Source organism: Lonchura striata, chromosome 12 (assembly GCF_050655825.1).
Source record: "Lonchura striata isolate lonStrDom1 chromosome 12, ASM5065582v1, whole genome shotgun sequence".
Lineage (NCBI taxonomy): Eukaryota > Metazoa > Chordata > Aves > Passeriformes > Estrildidae > Lonchura > Lonchura striata.
This window is the reverse complement of record NC_140714.1, coordinates 14,231,538-14,248,264: the sequence shown is the minus strand read 5'-3', so window position 1 is coordinate 14,248,264 and position 16,727 is coordinate 14,231,538. Positions and strand designations below refer to the sequence as shown.

General features: G+C 47.4%; 2 protein-coding genes and 1 long non-coding RNA gene across 5 annotated transcripts in view; 2 read left to right on the top strand and 1 right to left on the bottom strand.

Annotated features, from left to right (window-relative positions):
* Positions 1 to 1,597: 1,597 nt before the first annotated feature.
* On the top strand, positions 1,598 to 2,547 carry GPX1 (glutathione peroxidase 1). Its single transcript, XM_021534357.4, has 2 exons — positions 1,598 to 1,850; positions 1,953 to 2,547. The coding sequence occupies exons 1-2, from the start codon at positions 1,608 to 1,610 to the stop codon at positions 2,301 to 2,303; spliced, it is 594 nt and encodes a 197-aa protein (XP_021390032.2). The 5' UTR covers positions 1,598 to 1,607; the 3' UTR covers positions 2,304 to 2,547.
* A 1,237-nt stretch (positions 2,548 to 3,784) lies between these two features.
* Positions 3,785 to 6,984, bottom strand: LOC144246982 (uncharacterized). Its single transcript, XR_013340697.2, has 2 exons — positions 6,456 to 6,984; positions 3,785 to 4,889 (listed from the first exon to the last, which is right to left on the bottom strand). It is a non-coding gene; the product is annotated as an uncharacterized LOC144246982 (long non-coding RNA).
* A 106-nt stretch (positions 6,985 to 7,090) lies between these two features.
* Positions 7,091 to 16,727, top strand: part of USP4 (ubiquitin specific peptidase 4) — a 31,682-nt gene continuing 22,045 nt past the window's right edge. For all 3 annotated transcript variants that reach the window (XM_077786101.2, XM_085590091.1, XM_021533225.4), the window contains exons 1-6: positions 7,091 to 7,246; positions 7,364 to 7,521; positions 7,759 to 7,889; positions 11,304 to 11,430; positions 13,017 to 13,162; positions 13,387 to 13,448. In XM_077786101.2, coding sequence (XP_077642227.2) covers positions 7,140 to 7,246; positions 7,364 to 7,521; positions 7,759 to 7,889; positions 11,304 to 11,430; positions 13,017 to 13,162; positions 13,387 to 13,448 — 731 coding nt within the window. In that variant the 5' untranslated portion in view covers positions 7,091 to 7,139. The remainder of the gene's footprint in view (positions 7,247 to 7,363; positions 7,522 to 7,758; positions 7,890 to 11,303; positions 11,431 to 13,016; positions 13,163 to 13,386; positions 13,449 to 16,727) is intronic.

Genomic DNA, 16,727 nt, shown 5'->3' with positions numbered 1-16,727 from the left:
CTCTTCTTCAAGAGCTGTGGCTCGCTGTGCCCAGGGCAGGGTGAGGAGGAGTCTGTGTTGACTGTAACTGTCAATTTTTTCAAGAGCAAACATAGATCATGTGTCTCTGGTCATCAGCTGTTTTCCAGCACTGATCTCTCTAAAGACACTTGACATGGCTTCTGCCATCACTGCTGCAACACACTGCAGGTCCCCAAAGATGCAAGATAATCAGGAAAGTCCCCAAAACTTGCCACAGCTGGGACCTATTTTAGTTCCTAGTCACTGGGGCAGGTGCCAAGAGTGTTTCAAAGCAATGTCCCCAGACCCTGCAGTCACCTGGCACCCAGAGCAGAGGCAGCATTATGTGGTGCCTGTTAGTGACAGCTGGCATTTTGTGACAAGTCCCTGCTCCCAAGCACGAAAGAGAGCAGACAGCAAGGGGGGGCTGAGCGCATCCCCCGTGCGGGGGCCCAGGCTGCCTTGGCTGGTGGCCAGGGCTGATAAGCAGCTGTCTGACCTTGGGCTGTTGTGAAAGGCGCTCACTTGGCACAGATGCTGGCAGGAGCCTCAGCAGGGGCTCCCTGCTTACCCCTGGGCACAGCACTGGCGCTGAGGCCCTGACTCTTTGTTCCTACCAGGCTGTGCTGCTCTACAGTCCCTGCTGGTCCAGCCCATGGCCATGGACACAAGGCCTGACCCCAACCTGCCTCTTCACAGCGTGCTCTGGGGCAGGGCAGTGGCTCACAAGGACCTGTGGAGGGACAGCTGGGCCACCTGCTTGGTGTGAGCACAACAGCCCAGGTCACTTTGGGCTGCCTGCAATCTGTGGGAACAGAGCAGTCAATACTGCATGATCTAACACTCCTGCCAACATATTGAAGCAGTTAGGCAAGAAATGGAAAAGTCAAGGATGGGGAAAAGCAATCCCTGAAGTTTAGAAAGGAGCCTACTTCTCCTTATCTAGTGAGGATATACCAAGCTGTAAACTTCACCAGTCTCAAAGAGGTGGAAAAATTACAGGACTCAAGAACGGAATTTGTTGCCCTTCTTTCTTGTGCCCCTCCCGTTTCTCTTCCTGATGCACAAACCGAAGGTGCTTCTCTCCCCAAAGCCATGCTCGGTGGCAGTGGTGCCCTCGGAGAATGTTGCGGCCTTGGTGCCACACCTGGACGCGGGTGGCAATGTCACTACAAGGCTGGAACTCTTGGGACCACTCTGTGTTTTACTGCTTTTCCACAGCGTTTCCGAGGGTCGGTGATACTTCCCTGTTTTGAAACCCACCCCACTCTGCGCAGTTGCCTGAACAAAGCCCCCTTCCGAGCAGGCGCGGGGCGCGGGCGGGCGCCGTGAGGGGCGATGTCCGTGAGGGGCGATGCCCGTGAGGGGCGATGTCCGTGAGGGGCGGTGCGCGGGCGGGCGCCGTGAGGGGCGATGCCCGTGAGGAGCGATGCGCGGGCGGGCGCCGTGAGGGGCGATGCCCGTGAGGGGCGGTGCGCGGGCGGAGCAGCGCTCAGCAGCGGCGGGCGGCGGCGCGGGGCGGGGCCGGGGGCGGCGCGGGGCGGCGCGGGGCGGGCAGAGCGCGGCGGCGGCGGGAGCGGGCTCGGGTTTCTCCGGCAGTTCGCACCATGGCGGCGGCGGGAGCAGGCGCGGGCGCTCTGAGGCTGGCGGAGCTGTCGGCGAAGCCCCTGGGCGCGGCGAAGCCGCTCTCGCTGGGCTCGCTGCGGGGCAAGGTGCTGCTGGTGGTCAATGTGGCGTCGCTCTGAGGCACGACCACGCGCGACTTCCTGCAGCTCAACGAGCTGCAGCAGCGCTACGGCCCCCGCGGGCTCCAGGTCCTCGGCTTCCCCTGCAACCAGTTCGGTCACCAGGTAGGGCGGGTGGCGGGGCCGGGGAGCGGGGCCCGGGAGCCGCCCGCCCCGGCCGGGCTCTCACGGGCCGTGCTCGGGGCGGGTTTACCTTTGTTTCCTTAGGAAAACGGCACCAACGATGAGATCCTTCCCATGCTCGAGCACGTTCGTCCTGGCAACGGATACAAGCCTAATTTCACCATGTTCGAGAAGTGCGAGGTGAACGGGAAGGATGCGCACCCCCTCTTCACCTTCCTGAAAGAGGCGCTGCCCTTCCCGCACGACGACCCCTCCTCGCTGATGACCAACCCGCAGTACATCATCTGGTCCCCGGTGTGCCGCAACGACATCGCCTGGAACTTCGAGAAGTTCCTCATTGGCCCCGACGGTGTGCCCTTCAAACGCTACAGCCGACGCTTTGAAACCATCAAGATCCAGGACGACATTGAGTTGCTTCTGCAGAAGGTTGCCTAGAAAGTTCTGTGCCTTTTGTCCTTGCTGTGCATCTGGTTGTTTTTCTTTCAGGGAGCTGCTGCTTTGGCAGAAATCCCAATGTCTTGTGCAGATTTTGCTTGTGATGGTGCATCTTCCAAATCCTTGAAGTGTGCTTGATGTTCTCAAAAGTTGCACGGGAATGTTTGGGAAGGTATGTCAGGGCAAGCAGCTGTGGGTCTCAGTAGTTCACTGTGATTCTCTGAATAAAAAAATGTGTACTTTCTTTAAGGCTGTGACTTGATATATCTGGGTGAGTTGGGTAAAACGTGGTGGGTCTGTTACCTGTTCCTCAGCCCATGTGGGTGCTCACAGGGGCAGACTTGGAGCACTCGAGCATGGCTGTGCAGTCAGGCTGAACTAAACCGAGGGCATGAGCTCTGCAAGCTGAATCAGTACCGTGTCCTGCCCCATGTGTAACAAGCCTGGCAGAGCAGGAGGGTGGCAGGAACAAACAGACCTTGCCCCACTGCTCACTGGACCTCCCATAAGGCTTCCACACAGAGGGAGCACGCTGGCACGTGGCCAGGGGTTGATTTTACATTGGCTGAATTCCAGTGTGGCTATCAACAGGCCACAACAGGATAATAACTGCTAGGGCAGGGAGATGAGCGATTCTGCAGCTTGGGGGGACCCAGACCAGGAGCAGCACCCACTGTCCCTCCCCTTGTCCCAGAGCCACTGCCCCCTCACTGCCTTTACCCCATTTTGCACCAGTGGTGGCCCACCACAGATTCTCACATGCCTGCCCAGTCCTCCATGAGGCCTGAAGCACCTTTGTGCATCCCCAGCACCTCACGATGCATGGAATCATGTGACAAACCAGTTTGTCCATGTTCCCAGTGCAATACCACCCCATTCAACACTTGGCCCATGGGAACTGTGCCTTGCCTCAGAGTGTCCTTGTTTCCCTTTGGGCAGGGGAATTGTATATGACACTCCCTAGTGCAAATGTGCCAGGAAATATTTCCTTTTTCTTTTCATTTCTTCCATAACAGTTTTTGAACTCCTGCCAACCATGGAGCTGAGAAGTACTTCATGAGAAATTGCTACAATTATACCAAATGATCTTGGAGGTCTTTCCTAATCTTAATGATTCTATGATTCAGTAATTCTGACATATTGGCCCTGCTCAGCAATCATGGTTTTACAGGCTGCTGTTAAATGACTGGAATTATGATTAGTTTCCCATGGGAAATCATGAGCCTGTGCCAAATTTCACCTGCCATCCTGCCCAGTCACTCAACTGCTTCTACAGGAAAATTTTCACTCCTTCAATTGCTCTGTGAGCACATTTTCATTGCAAGCCACTCCTCACAAGGCCTTGTAGCACTGCATATACACTTGGTGTGGGACTGAGGAGTCCTAACCCAGACTAAAAACTTGGGCTCTCCAAGGGAAGGCATAACACTTTCAAGCATTCATGCACTGTTTTCATAATAAAAACACTCAGGATTTGAGGGTTTGCTTGGTTTTTTGTGTTTTGTTTTTTTTTTTTTCTTGTTTGTAGCTTTTCACTTCACAAATTCACAGTGGCTTTGTTACTGTACCTATATCCAAGGATCCCTTAAGGTTGAACAGAGACTGGGTAAACCTTCCAACCAGCACCACCCTGCTTGCTGCTACCCCCTGAGTCATTGAGCTTTGAACTGAGATTGCACAATCCTCACCGGGGGATTTCTAAAATTCCAGAACAGCTTCACAGAAAAAAAACAGGATGTTTTCAGCAGCTACTGAAGCTTTGCAGCAGATGATGCATGATGTAGGGGATTATTTTTTCAGTTAGTTCTACTTCCCTCATTAAAGCAGGATGTTGAAATAGGTGGAGAGTACAGGGGATCATGAGCAGAAGAAACCTAGGGCACTGAAAATCTTTCTTAACGTGAGCTGTGGTACTTCCTCATTCCTGACTCACCAAGCCTGAGTGTTTGAGTGGGGCCTCCTCTGTTCCTAACCAGCCTCTGGCTCTGGCCAAGGCCCACAGCTACAGGGAGCAGAGCCCAACACCTGCTGCAGCTCCATTATGCCAAAAAAGGTCTCTCAGCAAGCCTGCTGGTCAGAAAGAAACCTTGCACCACGCTAATTCTGTGCCTATGGCAAAGGGATTTCTTTACTTCTGACTGCTGGGACCGTGCTAGCAGCATAACAAAGCAATAGGTCAAGAACAGCCCCAGCTATGCCAGAAGCAGTACAGTGACACGATTTCAGGACAAAAGTGAACCATGCCAGCAGGAAAATGAACAATCCCAGTGTAGGCACACCAGCAGGAACTCTGCAGCGTGGCTGAAAGCTGCCCAGCCTTGTTATTCCCAGTCTCATTTCAGCATTCCCTGGAGCAGCTGGCTCTGGGGTCCAGTGGGCTGCAGCAGAAGGCACTGGCTGGAGCTTCCTGGCAGTGACAAGGACAGTGGAGCACGGTCGCCACACAGGGTCTCACACCCAAACCTTGGCTGGTGTTGTGCTGAGAGGAGGTGAACATTTCACCACAGGCAGCAGCTCTGTGCTGAGGGGAGGCATGAAGAATCCCAGGCAATTCCTCAGGGATTATAAATCAACCCATTTTTATTTCTGTAATTCCAGAGAGAAACAGACTGACTCAGAGGGCAGCCTTAAAATAAATACTACTTTAGCACAATTGTCTGCTTCTGTGGCATGAGAATGTTGTCCTTTCAACATCTCCCGTCTGTCACATACACACTCCTACGTTACACTTTAATTGCAAACACTTAATCCCTCTGTTAGTCTTCCTGTTTTTCCATTCTTCTGCACATCAAAGTTTCATACATTCTCTCCTTCCTAGAAAGTATTTGTCCCCTACTTGTCCCTCCTCCCAGTGATTCTTTCTCCCATTAGCTGTTGATAGTTGCCACCAACTTCTTAAATACTTCAACAAGTTCAAATATTTGAAGCTGTCAGGAGTGTTAACTAGTTCCAAGAAAAATTATCCTTCCTGGTCCTTTCCCCGTCTCCCAGATTCCCTAGTGTTCTGCCCACCAAACCCTGGGCTATCTGCTGAAATCCTGGCTGATGAGAAGTGTCTACTCAACAGAAGTGCCATCAGTCTGAGTCTGAGATCTTTCTTCTTCAGCCTGTACAACGTTCTTTTAGCTATTTAAATTCCCTTTCTCCTGGGCAGCTTTCAGTCACTGTGCTTGATCATTGCCATCATAAGGCAGGCAGGCTGGGAACACCTGCCTCCAGTCCTGTGGTACTTGAGGGAGCTTTGCTTCTGTCAGTGCCACTTTCACACCCAACAGAATGAGCTGGAGATCAGGGCAGAAGTCAAGGGCTGAAAGTGCTTGAGGAGCCAGGAGAACACAGACACCTCTGTCTACAATAAAACTGGAACAATGTAATTTTCTTGCACTGAATCAGAAAGGCCTGAATTAAACAATTTAATTGTTTACCACACTTTCTATGAGGAGTCAGAAATTCATTAGCAGAGTGAGGTCAGCCACACAAGCACTATCTCAGAATAGCTGACTCATTTTAAAAACACACCCAGCCTTGCCATAATAGGGTGCGTTAGAGCCCCAAGGGGCCCTGCCCTCGGAGAAAAACTACAGTAACAACACTCAACTCATACTGGAAGGAGAAAATGGTCCTTTCAGTGTTAACTGAATGGACTTGCCCTGCTGTCAGGAAGATAAAAGGCCTTTATCACATTACCCTGGTTGCTGCAGCAGCGCCAGGCTGGCAGAGCCCACCTGCCCATGGTGCTGCCAGAACGCTCCTGGCACAGGCAGTCACAGCTCCCCCACATCACCCCTGCCTTTTTTACACATAAAGGAATTTCTTTGGTATGTTATGGACAAATTCAATTGGGGAGGCCAATTATAGATAAATCAATTAAAGAGAATTGTTAACAAGAATTAAGTTAACAAGAATTAAGCAAGCGGCATCACAGCACCCCCACATGACCCCTGCCCTTTTTACACATAAAGTAAAGGGATTTCTTTGGTACATCCGTTTAAGGCAAATTGTTTTTTAATTCTTCCCAAGACCCCTCCCTCTCAAGGACAGGCTCCCTGACAGCACAGGACATGCTGCTCGAGGGATCAATGCCAGTATCTCCTGGAGCAGTTCTCTCCTGAGACACTACCCAAACCCCTGTGCACAGTCGCTCATACACACCCGTTCTCCCGTTCATTCCTGTAACGATTTGAAGTCCAAGGCCTTCGTCAGTGTGCTCCACGTGAGAAAATGGAGCGTCTAAAACTGAAACCACAGTCTAACCAAATGGTTCTGCCATCTGTTTTGTCCGAGAGAGAAAAATACAATCTTTTTGAAGAATTAAACGTTTCAGTGTGGGTTCGATCTTCACTGAGCCATAATTCAGGGAGGAGATTCTTGCTTAGATAGTGAAGTACACAGTGTCTGAAGCCCAGAGCAGCGGGCTGGCAGCAGCCACCCAGGGCAGGTTTGGGGAGGGCTGGGCTGGTGCTGCTGCAGAGGCGGAAGGGAGCGAAGCGTTCCCAGAAATGCTTTTAGCTGAGGACTTAAAAAGGCTGGCCCGGACGCCCTCTCGACCACGAAGCCCCCTTGGGACGAGGTCCATGCCCGCGGGGGGAGTGCCCCGCTCCCCGGGTTCCCCCTGCAGGCCCGTAGGGACGCTCAGCGCAGCGGGCGCCCCACGCCCTGAGCGCCCTCACGGTGCCGCCGCAAGATGGCGGCCGCCGCCATAGCGCGCGCGGCCCCGCCCACCTCGTCACGGCGCGCGCGCGGGCGGGGCGGGCCCCTCCCACTCGCCCGGCGCGTGCCCGCCCGCGCGCTCGCGCGCGCTCCGACCTCCGCCCGCGCCGGGTCTCGCGCACGGACATGGCGGCGGCCGCGGCCGGCGGGGAGCGGGCCCGGCCGGACCCGGCGGAGCAGCGGGCCGAGCTGGGGCCGCTCCTGGCCACGGCCCTCCGGCCCGGCGAGTCCTGGTGAGCTCACCCGCGCCTCCCCTCCCTCCCCGTCCCCCTCCCCTGCGGGCGGCGGGGCCTGCGGGCCGGGCCGCGCCGCCGCTGAGGGGCCGCGCCGGGCGGTGCCGTGTGTTGCAGGTACCTGGTGGAGAGCCGGTGGTTCAAGCAGTGGAAGAAGTATGTGGGCTTCGACAACTGGGACATGTTCGGCGCCGGCGATCCCAACCTCTTCCCGGGTCCCGTCGACAACGCTGGCCTATTCCCGGGGCCCATCGACAACTCGGGCCTGTTCGGCGGTGAGTGCTCGGGCAACGGGCCGGGCCCGGCTCGGCCGCGGAACTTCCCCGCGCTGCTTTCGGTTTCGGGCGCTGCAGGGGACAGGCGGCCGCGCCGCCCCGAACGCGGGGGGACTGGCCGGGCTCTGCCTCCCTTGGAGCGCTGGCGTTCCTTGGTTCCTGGCAGTGCGTGTGTGAGTCTGGAGAGGAAAAGGTGATGTTTGATGCCCTGCTCTCTGCCGTCTGTCTCCTTTTTAGATCCACAAACTCAGAGTTTGAAAGAACACCTAATTGATGAGCTGGATTACGTGCTGGTGCCCACCGAAGCCTGGAACAAACTAGTAGCGTGGTATGGCTGTATAGACGGCCAGCAGCCTATTGTGAGGAAAGTAAGTACGGCTGAATCAACTTCTCCTCTTGGTTTCGTTTTTTGATCTCCCTTGAGCTTAAACGATTTATTTTGCTAAATATCAGCTAAGATGGGATTCTCACTAGCTCTTTGGAGATAATAAAGTGATATCTTTTTGCCTTGTCTGAAAGAACAATTTGCCTGTATTTCAGCCAAAATGCTTGAATATTCAGGGGTTCTGAGTTGATGGTTTATTTGGGGAAAGAACACTGAACCTTGTTCAGGTTATGAGTCTTTGGACTAATACAGTGCTTTTATATTGCATGGAATAGTTTGTACTTTGTGAACAAGTGTAAGTTGTTGGTCAAACTAGTTTATCTTCCAGGACGGAATGAGTCTTCGAGTACAGATGAATTTAGGGGCTTCCTCTGGAGTGTAAGGTGATTTTTGTTTTCTCTTCCAAAATTGTGTGATTCTAAAATCTTTATAAAGAGATGGATATATGGTTTTGTTCTGTAAGTCATATTTTGGTTGATAAACATAGTCAGATATGCATTCTGAATACATAACCTGTTCTGCAGGGTGAAATTGGCAAGTGTTTGTTTTTGGTTTTTTTCTTGGTTGGTTGGTTTTTTGGAATGTGTATAGGTAAAAGTTTTTTTGCTTTTATTTTAATTTTAGCCAATTGTACTGACTAAATTGAGCAATCCCAGTCTGTGGGATTCATTAAAAAATTAATCACTACCCCAAGTGTTGTTATAATGTACAGGATTAACATCACTTATGTTTAAGCAGCACTATGTTATAAGTAAGGATTACTTCAAGGTGTGCAAGACCTAGCAAAGTGTGGCATCAGAAGGGAAGTAAAATCAGGAAGTGCTGGAACGTTGTCATTCAGTGTGGGCTATAAACTGTGTTGTAAGAAATTCTGATGTCTTCAGGACTGGTGAGTTAACCCAGGATCACCAGGTTACCTCAGGTTGACTCAGTAGACAGAACTCCCATGGAAGCAGGAACTAGGAGAGGAGAAAACAATTCTGGCATGTAAAGGAGATGTGGTTTTAGAGAAACAGGTAACATCTTGAGGAATTGCAAGTCTGTGCTGAGAGGGAGAACTGGTACTGCTAGTGATCAGTGCCTCTCCAAGTGAGGGAGCTTTCCTTGGTGAGCTGGCTGATTGCTTTCATGAAACCTGGCATGTCATTGCACACTCCCTCTGAAAATTTGAAAGTTGACAAGAGATTTGGGAGCTATCAGGGAAACACTTGGGCTTAACTGCATGAGCCTTCTTTGTTGTGATATCTGATGCTGCTTTCAGTGGTGCAGTGACCAAGGGGGTAGAGCTCAGACCTTGTGCTGGTTTACAGACCTAACGTGCCAGACTATTCTGGGTCTAGTTAAGAGTAAATTTTTCAAATTTTGAATTGTTGTGAAACTGTCAGTCTCTGCTGTTAACCTGGTAACTGTATGGGGTTTTTATATGTAAGAAGATGCTAAAATATAGCAGAATAGTAGGTTTGTGGGATGTTACAGCCTCTTGCAAAAATCCAGTAGGTCAGTGAGACACAGAAGCTGCACTGCTGCACCTGAGTAGGATGTGGGCAGGATCTGGTTACGGTGTTCCCCAGATAGCATTAGAAGTCAAGCACTTAAACTTGTGGTCCTTGAGTGCTTTAAGATTTTCCTAAAGCTGCATCAGCTGTAATTCATGTATTAAAATATCCATAAAACTAGGATCTGGGAAACGATTTTCAGGCATCTTTATGGTTTTATAAGATATTTCTTCCATCCCTATGTTTGATGATCAGAGGCAAGTACAGGAGGATTAGACTAGATTTATTTGTTGTTCAGGTTTCTTTTGACAGTCTCAAACCATATTTTTGGGCAGTCATCTATAGAGTCCTATGGGAAGGTTTATTATGTGCTTCCTTAGCAGCAGAGTTGTGCTGAGATTGCTGTCCAGTGGCATGACATGAGTTATACTTTGGCAGAGAACAAGGAAGCTGGTCAGATGCAGTTTAAAAGACATCTGCAGGTGATTAGAGACTCCTTTCCTCTGTCCTAATGGACACAATGATCTGATCAGGAACTTCTTGGAAAGAGTTCTTTTTATTTCTGAACATGGCTCTTGTTTGTTTCTAACTACAGAATACTGGAGAACAGGAAGTCAAGTTTAGTGACATTTATTCTGAAAAATGAAAGGAAAACTTTTGTCTTGGTTTCTTTTCTTAAAAAGAAGTCTGCTCGTCAAGAAGCTGTTTAAACAGGGGGCTTTACTTTCTGTTGTAATAGCAAAGTACTGAAGATCTTTCCAAATGTGTTTTTTAATTATTTACCTTTAAAGCACCTTGCATATCTAATACAACTGTCTAAAAGCAACAATCCTCAGAAGATGGAAGCATAATTTGGTGGAATTATCACTATGAGTCTAGGTCTTAATTCTTTGTTTCTTTCCAAAGCTGGGTAGTTTTTTCTGTAATATGTTAGGTGTAGATCTGGTGTCACATGAATGGAGTATGGAATGGAATATTTCAGTTGGAAGGGACTTAATCATCTGGTCCAACTTCCTGACCAATTCAGGTCTGACTGAAAGTTAAAGCAAATAAGGATCATTGTCCAAATGCCTCTCACTGTTACTCTTAAAGATTCTACCAGCTTTTTCAATGAAATATGGTCTCAGTTTTAGAGGCTTTGTAGCTGGCAAGCATTCTGGAGAGAATTGAGATGTGGGGTTTTCTTTTTTACTCTTTCTGTTACATTGCAGTTGTCTCATAAGTGGTGTGTGCAATGTGCTTTTCTTTCTGGCATAATGTGTTTTATGATCTGTAGGTGAAGAATGATGTCCAGTTTTATGGAAGATTTTTTAAAAATATGCTGGAAGCTAATGGCATGAGTAAATCTACCTATTGGAATATTCTCTCAAATGCAAAATTGATTTGAAAAGTACTCTGAAATAAAGCAGTGTCATCAAAACAACTTCAGAGGTACTTTTCTGTTCTTGCTAGGAGAGAGTAATGAGGCAGGTTCTGTGTACTGTGCAGAAAAATAATTAATGCTTTGGTTTGCTCTCTTCTGGTAGAAGAGATTTTGCTCCAGTATTCCAGCCTGGTTTAATTCTTTTATAAAACTTAACCAAAGACTAGATGCAAAAGGTAATTTTTGTTTAGGATGCTTTGTGTTATCAAGTATTTTTCATGAGTAGTTGGCTGACAGTATCAGTTCAGCTGTGATGATGGACCTGGAACTTTGCTCTGTGGAAGGAAAGCACTGTTAGTTCCCATTTTAAAAACCAAGAAAAACCCCCTAAACAAGCTGGTGACTGAATCTAGGAGCAAGTCAGTATTCAGTTTATGGCTTGACTCTCAATACTCCAAAAGGCTCACAGTATTTAGAACTGTGTGCTTCAGAGGAGTGTTCAGTATTGCAGCTTTGTGTTGCTGTGTTCCTGGTGCAGGTGGTGGAGTACGGGCTGTTTGTGAAGCACTATAAGGTTGAGGTTTATCTCCTGGAGCTGAAGCTGTGCGAGAGCAGCGATCCTGACAATGTCATCAGCTGCCACTTCAGCAAGGCAGATACTGTTGGTAAGTTCTCTGATAGATGAAGCTGTGCTCTGAGGTTGTCTCAGGAGATAATCTGTGCCCTCCAGAACCTCCAGACTGGAGCAAATCTGACTTTTCTCTCTCTCTCTCTCTCTCTCATTGCTGTATTTTTCACATGTAAAAATGCTGAATGTCAGCTGTCCTGTATCTACATTACTAAACTGAAGGAAACATCTGCTGTGTTATGACACTGGCCAAATGCCAGGCACCCTCAAAAACTGCTCACTCACCCTCCCCTGTCACATCTTGGCAGAGGAAAGAAGAAGATTAACAAGGGTTAATGAATTGAGATAAGGACTGAGAGAAAACACTGCAAGGGCAAAACAGGCTCAACTTAGAGGTATAATGTGTGTTTATTACTAACAGAATCAGAGGAGGATAATGAGAAATAAAAAGAAGCCCTTAAAAACACCTTTTCTTCCCCCAGCCTCTCCCTCCTTCCCATCAGGAGGATGTGGGGGATTGGTCAGTTCATTATCTGAGGTTTTCTCCCACTGCTCCAGAAGAGGAACCCTTCCCCTTTGAGGCCACGGGGTCCCTCCCACAGGAGACAGTTCTCTGTGAACTTCTCTGGCGTGGGTCCACTCTCATGAGCAGCAGTCCTCCCAGAACTGTTGTGACGTGAAACTCTCTTCCCATGGGGAAGGACAAGGACAGGCTGCTCCAGCCTGGAAGCAGGGCCCTCTCCCTCCACTGGATCTTCCACTGGGTCACAGCCTCCTCCAGGCATGACGGGTGAATCTCTGCATCCTCCGTGGATCCCCACGGGCTGTGGGTGGATCTCTGCATCCCCTGTGGATCCCCACGGGCTGTGGGTGGATCTCTGCATCCCCCTTGGATCCCCAGGGGCTGCAGGGGCACAGCTGCTTCACCCTGGTCTCACCATGGCCTGCAGAGGAATCTTGGCTCCAGCACCTGCAGCACCTCCTCCCCTTCCTGTGCCACTGACCTTGGTGTTGCCATGTTGTTTGTTGCCACGTTCTCCCACATGTTCTCACCTCCTCCTCTTCTCTGACTAGGAAACAACTGTGCACAGTTTATTTTGATTTTCTTCTTAAATATGTAATCACAGATGTTACCACCCTTTGTAATTGGCCCTGTCTTGGCCAACAGCATGTCCATCTTCAGAGCCATCAGGAATTGGCTCTGCTGGACATGGTGGAATCTTTCCACAGGAGCCACCTCTGTTCCCCCCCCATTACCAAAGAACAGGCCATACAAAACCAACACAGCATCTTTGTGGGCAACTTGACAGTAGTAACTGAAAACTTGAACCTGTGTTTTTAGATTAAGAGAAGTTGGCCTTTGGGCAGAAAGTTCTCAAACTGTTCTGCATGTTATTGGTTTAGGGTTTGACAGGTAAATGCATAACTGAGAGCAGAAGTTTTTAATTTTTTCAGACTTAATATTAGGTAAACTATATGAGCAATTTTAACTTCCATAATATGTTTTCTACCTGAAGGATTTTGAAAGATAAGTGATGTACCTCCTTGCTGAATGAATATCTTTGTGTTTTTTCAAAAGCACTCATGTTTTAGGAATTTTGTTGTTTTCTCTTTCCTGAACAGCTACTATTGAGAAAGAAATGAGAAAACTATTCAATATCCCAGTTGAGAAGGAAACCAGGCTATGGAACAGGTATATGAGCAACACTTATGAGCAGCTCAGCAAGCTGGATAGCACAGTGCAAGATGCAGGACTCTATCAGGGTCAGGTAAGGAGCATAACTTTCTCTTTTTCTCTCTCTCTGTCTCTCTCTCTGTCTCTCTCTCTCTCTTTTTTTTTCCTTTTTGTTTCATGCAGTGCTTTTGCTGATGTGTATTTTTTGTCATTTGCTTTTATGTACTTTGAGCAAACATTGACAACGGGATATGCTAATGCTTTTGTAAAATGTGTAACAGACTTGCAGTTACCTTTATTACCTGCACTCTCTTTCAGGTTGTTTTAATAGAAGTGAAAAATGAAGATGGCACGTGGCCTGGACAGCATTGCCTGGCAAAGTAAGCAAGCATGTTCTAAAGGTTTCTGTTATTTTGTGCAGCTTGTTTGCTAGGCTTTAGTGACCACATGTTCTCTGTGAAAGCCCGGTTATTACTGGCTGTTGTGGCTTGCTTTGTTTTGGTTATTTTGAAGGAGAGAAAATCTCAAATATAAATATTTTTCAGTGGTTCTGCTGCTGATTTCTTTTTTTAGCAAGAGTGTGTCTGTGTTTTAAAGCCTGTTTCAAACAGGTTGTATAAGTATTAAATAGCTTAGGGTTTTATAGTGCTTAGGAGGCAAAAGTGCTATTTGCATTGAACTAGTCTGCTTTAAAAGCCACCTCTGCATAGTGAAACAAATAATCTTTCCTTTGCCGTTGTAGAACTGAAAAGATCTTAGAGTGTGTTCCCAAACCTGCCAGGAGTGAATGCTCAGAGTTCTGATAGTTCCCCCTTAAAAAGGGTGTAGAAATAGCTGACCAACACCCCATCCCCAGGAGACAATTACAGAAGCCTGTAGAAGTGACACAGATTCTCTCAGTGCTGTCTGATTTAGAGAAGAAATGGCTAATTGCAGGGCTTGGTGAAATATTATGTGTATAGAGTGAATGGTGTAAAAGGGAAGTTGCTTGCAATAACGTACTGCTCATATCAAGTCCTGCTGCAGAAAGTAGAATTTGATGCCTTCCCTGTCTGATGCCTAATTAGTTCAATCCCAGGGGCCATCAGACTTTATACTGATAAAGAAAATGCTTTTCTGTGCAATACAGTTCACTTACAGAACTTGATGCCAAGTGATCTCATTTGAAATCAAGATACACCAGTGTTAAACTTTAGGAGTGGATTAGATAGACCAGTGAAACCTGATTTGAAATGGTACTTTGAGAGATCATACCTACTACAGTGAACTTTCAGTAGGATTGTCATGTGAAAAGCAACTTAAACATTCATATCATGTACCTGGTTGACAGTCAGTATGGGAGAGGCAGCTGTGCAAGACCAGATCATAACCTTTTGTTTCTACATGAAGCAAAGCTAAAAAAGAGCTGTGTAGCATTCTGAGGTAGTCCTTTGTCAGCAGCTAGTTTGATATATAAAGGCTTTGATTTAACCTCTAATGGTTATAAAATATTTACTTATTATAGCATGAAACTTGTGACATTGACTTGATGCTGATAATGGTAGCTGAAAGAAGTGTATTAAGTTATACAAGGATTATATGTTCTTTTGTGCTTTGTCTTGTGCTTCATCCTATCTCAGGCAAAATTTTGCTTCAGTGTTCTATTTCTCAGCTCCAGAAAATACCTGGGGAACTTAATATTTGGAGCTTTTTTTTCTCTGGGCTGCATCAGTTTATTATTGTAAGCTTATGAGGGAGTTTTTTCTGAATTTAGAGTTTTGATGACATCAACCAAACAGGATGTAGAGCTCTCTGCTGTTGATAGAGAAATGGTGAGCACCTGCATCACTGTCCAAGTGCCAAAAGAGGTTCTGGCGAGCTGGGAGTTCATATCCTTCCTACCCAGAGTGTGCAAAGTGACCATGGGCTGGGTGGTTCTGTGTCATCAGGATTTTTCCCCACCATTTGCTGCTTGTCAGAGGCACGGGCACCCTACCAGAGGAAATAGCTTTTCCACAGGTTTGGCAGCTGTCCTTGTGTTTCCTCAGCCATCAATCTGGCTGACATTTTACAGGAAAAATGCTCTTAAACTCCACAGCAGTTCTCGTGTGGTATATTCTCAGCCTATGCTTGGCCACTGCTGTTTGTTAGTTTGCTGATATCTAAAGAATAAAATACTTTCTTCTTACTGTAGTTTGAAACCGCTTCTACTTCTAGACAAAGTTGTAGAAGAGAGAATGGATTATAGAATTTCAAAATTAGAGGCGTACTTTGTTTCTGAAGGGATATTATATCAATGACTCTGTCGAATTTAGTATTCTTAAATTGTTACTTACAGGACTCTAAAAATAAAGTCCTGAACTAGCCGAATTCCATTTCAGCCCTAGCACACTTTTTCTTTTCATCCTGGATATAATTTCCTTAGCAAAGGCAAAAAGAAGTTGTGTTAGTTCGTGAAAAATAACACATTTTCCATCAGGTATTGTACTTGAAAACTGAAGTGAAGTTGTATTTAGTGTCTACCTGGTAGCTATCTGTCTCCCTTTGCAATATGCAGCAGTAAAATACCTTCTGGTTCTTTGGTTGGAGCTAGAATTTTCCTGCTGTTTCCTCTTCCAGCTCTTCTGTTTACTCATGGCACTGTGTGATTTCAGAGGACCCCTTCAGCAACTGGGCTAAATATTTTGTGTGCAGATCTTTATTCCCTGACTTTGAAGTGCTTGAGTTTGCAGCAGATGCTAGGCTTGCAGAAGAGCCCTGAGGATGTAACATAAGTTATGGAGGTTTTTGCATGTTAGAACATCCTAAATGAGCATCCATTACCGCCTCTGCTTTGTCAATTGAACAAAATCCTAGGTAATCTGGCTCTGACAAAGGCTTTTTGTCACAAAATTACTATTTTATTATTGGTTGTGTGAAGGAGGAGGACTGACTCTACTCTGTGCTCTGAAGGTGGCCTCAGCTTTCTACCAGTTGAAAGTCTTTTACAATATTTTTTTCAAGTTGTTTAGTTTACGAGTATTTTTTCTACTTAACAACCATTGGGCTTAGAGTGATTTGATTTTATCCTCTTTGTCCTGTAAATCTCCAGATTTCTCCTCACTTGTCATTTGTATTGGTCTTTGATAGTTGTTGTAGCAAGAGAAAACAGCTGTCTTTACCTGCAGATGGGGACAGTGTGCTTCAGTGTTGTGAAGATGAAGTTGTGTTTCAGTGGTAATCCACTGAGTAAGCCAGAACATTTTGGAAGGTTCCAAGTCACAAATTTCAAAGATGAAATAACTGTGTTCTCTTACTTCAGAGCAAGGTCTTGGGAGCCTCCATTTCTGAGGGAGCAGAAGTCACATACTGTGAGAGATGGCAATAGAGGGGGCAGCTGCCTTTGACCAGTCAAAGTTTGCACATTCCACAGAAACCCTTCTTGTGGCATTGGGGATAAATATTTGGCATCCAGGTCTTCTGTTGTCACTGTGTGCAAATGAGGCAGTCCTGAGAGCTTGCAGTACTGTGGGGTCATTAACAATGGCTTTCCAGGCTTAAAGTAGGAAGCTTTCAGACAAAATGTTTTTTTCTTAGCTGCTCTCTGTGCCCTTCACCTGGAATCAGTGGCTGCCTTTGTGAGCATCTTATGAAATGAGGAGGAGCAGCTGTCCTTAGGAAATGCTTTCTTCAGTAGTTAC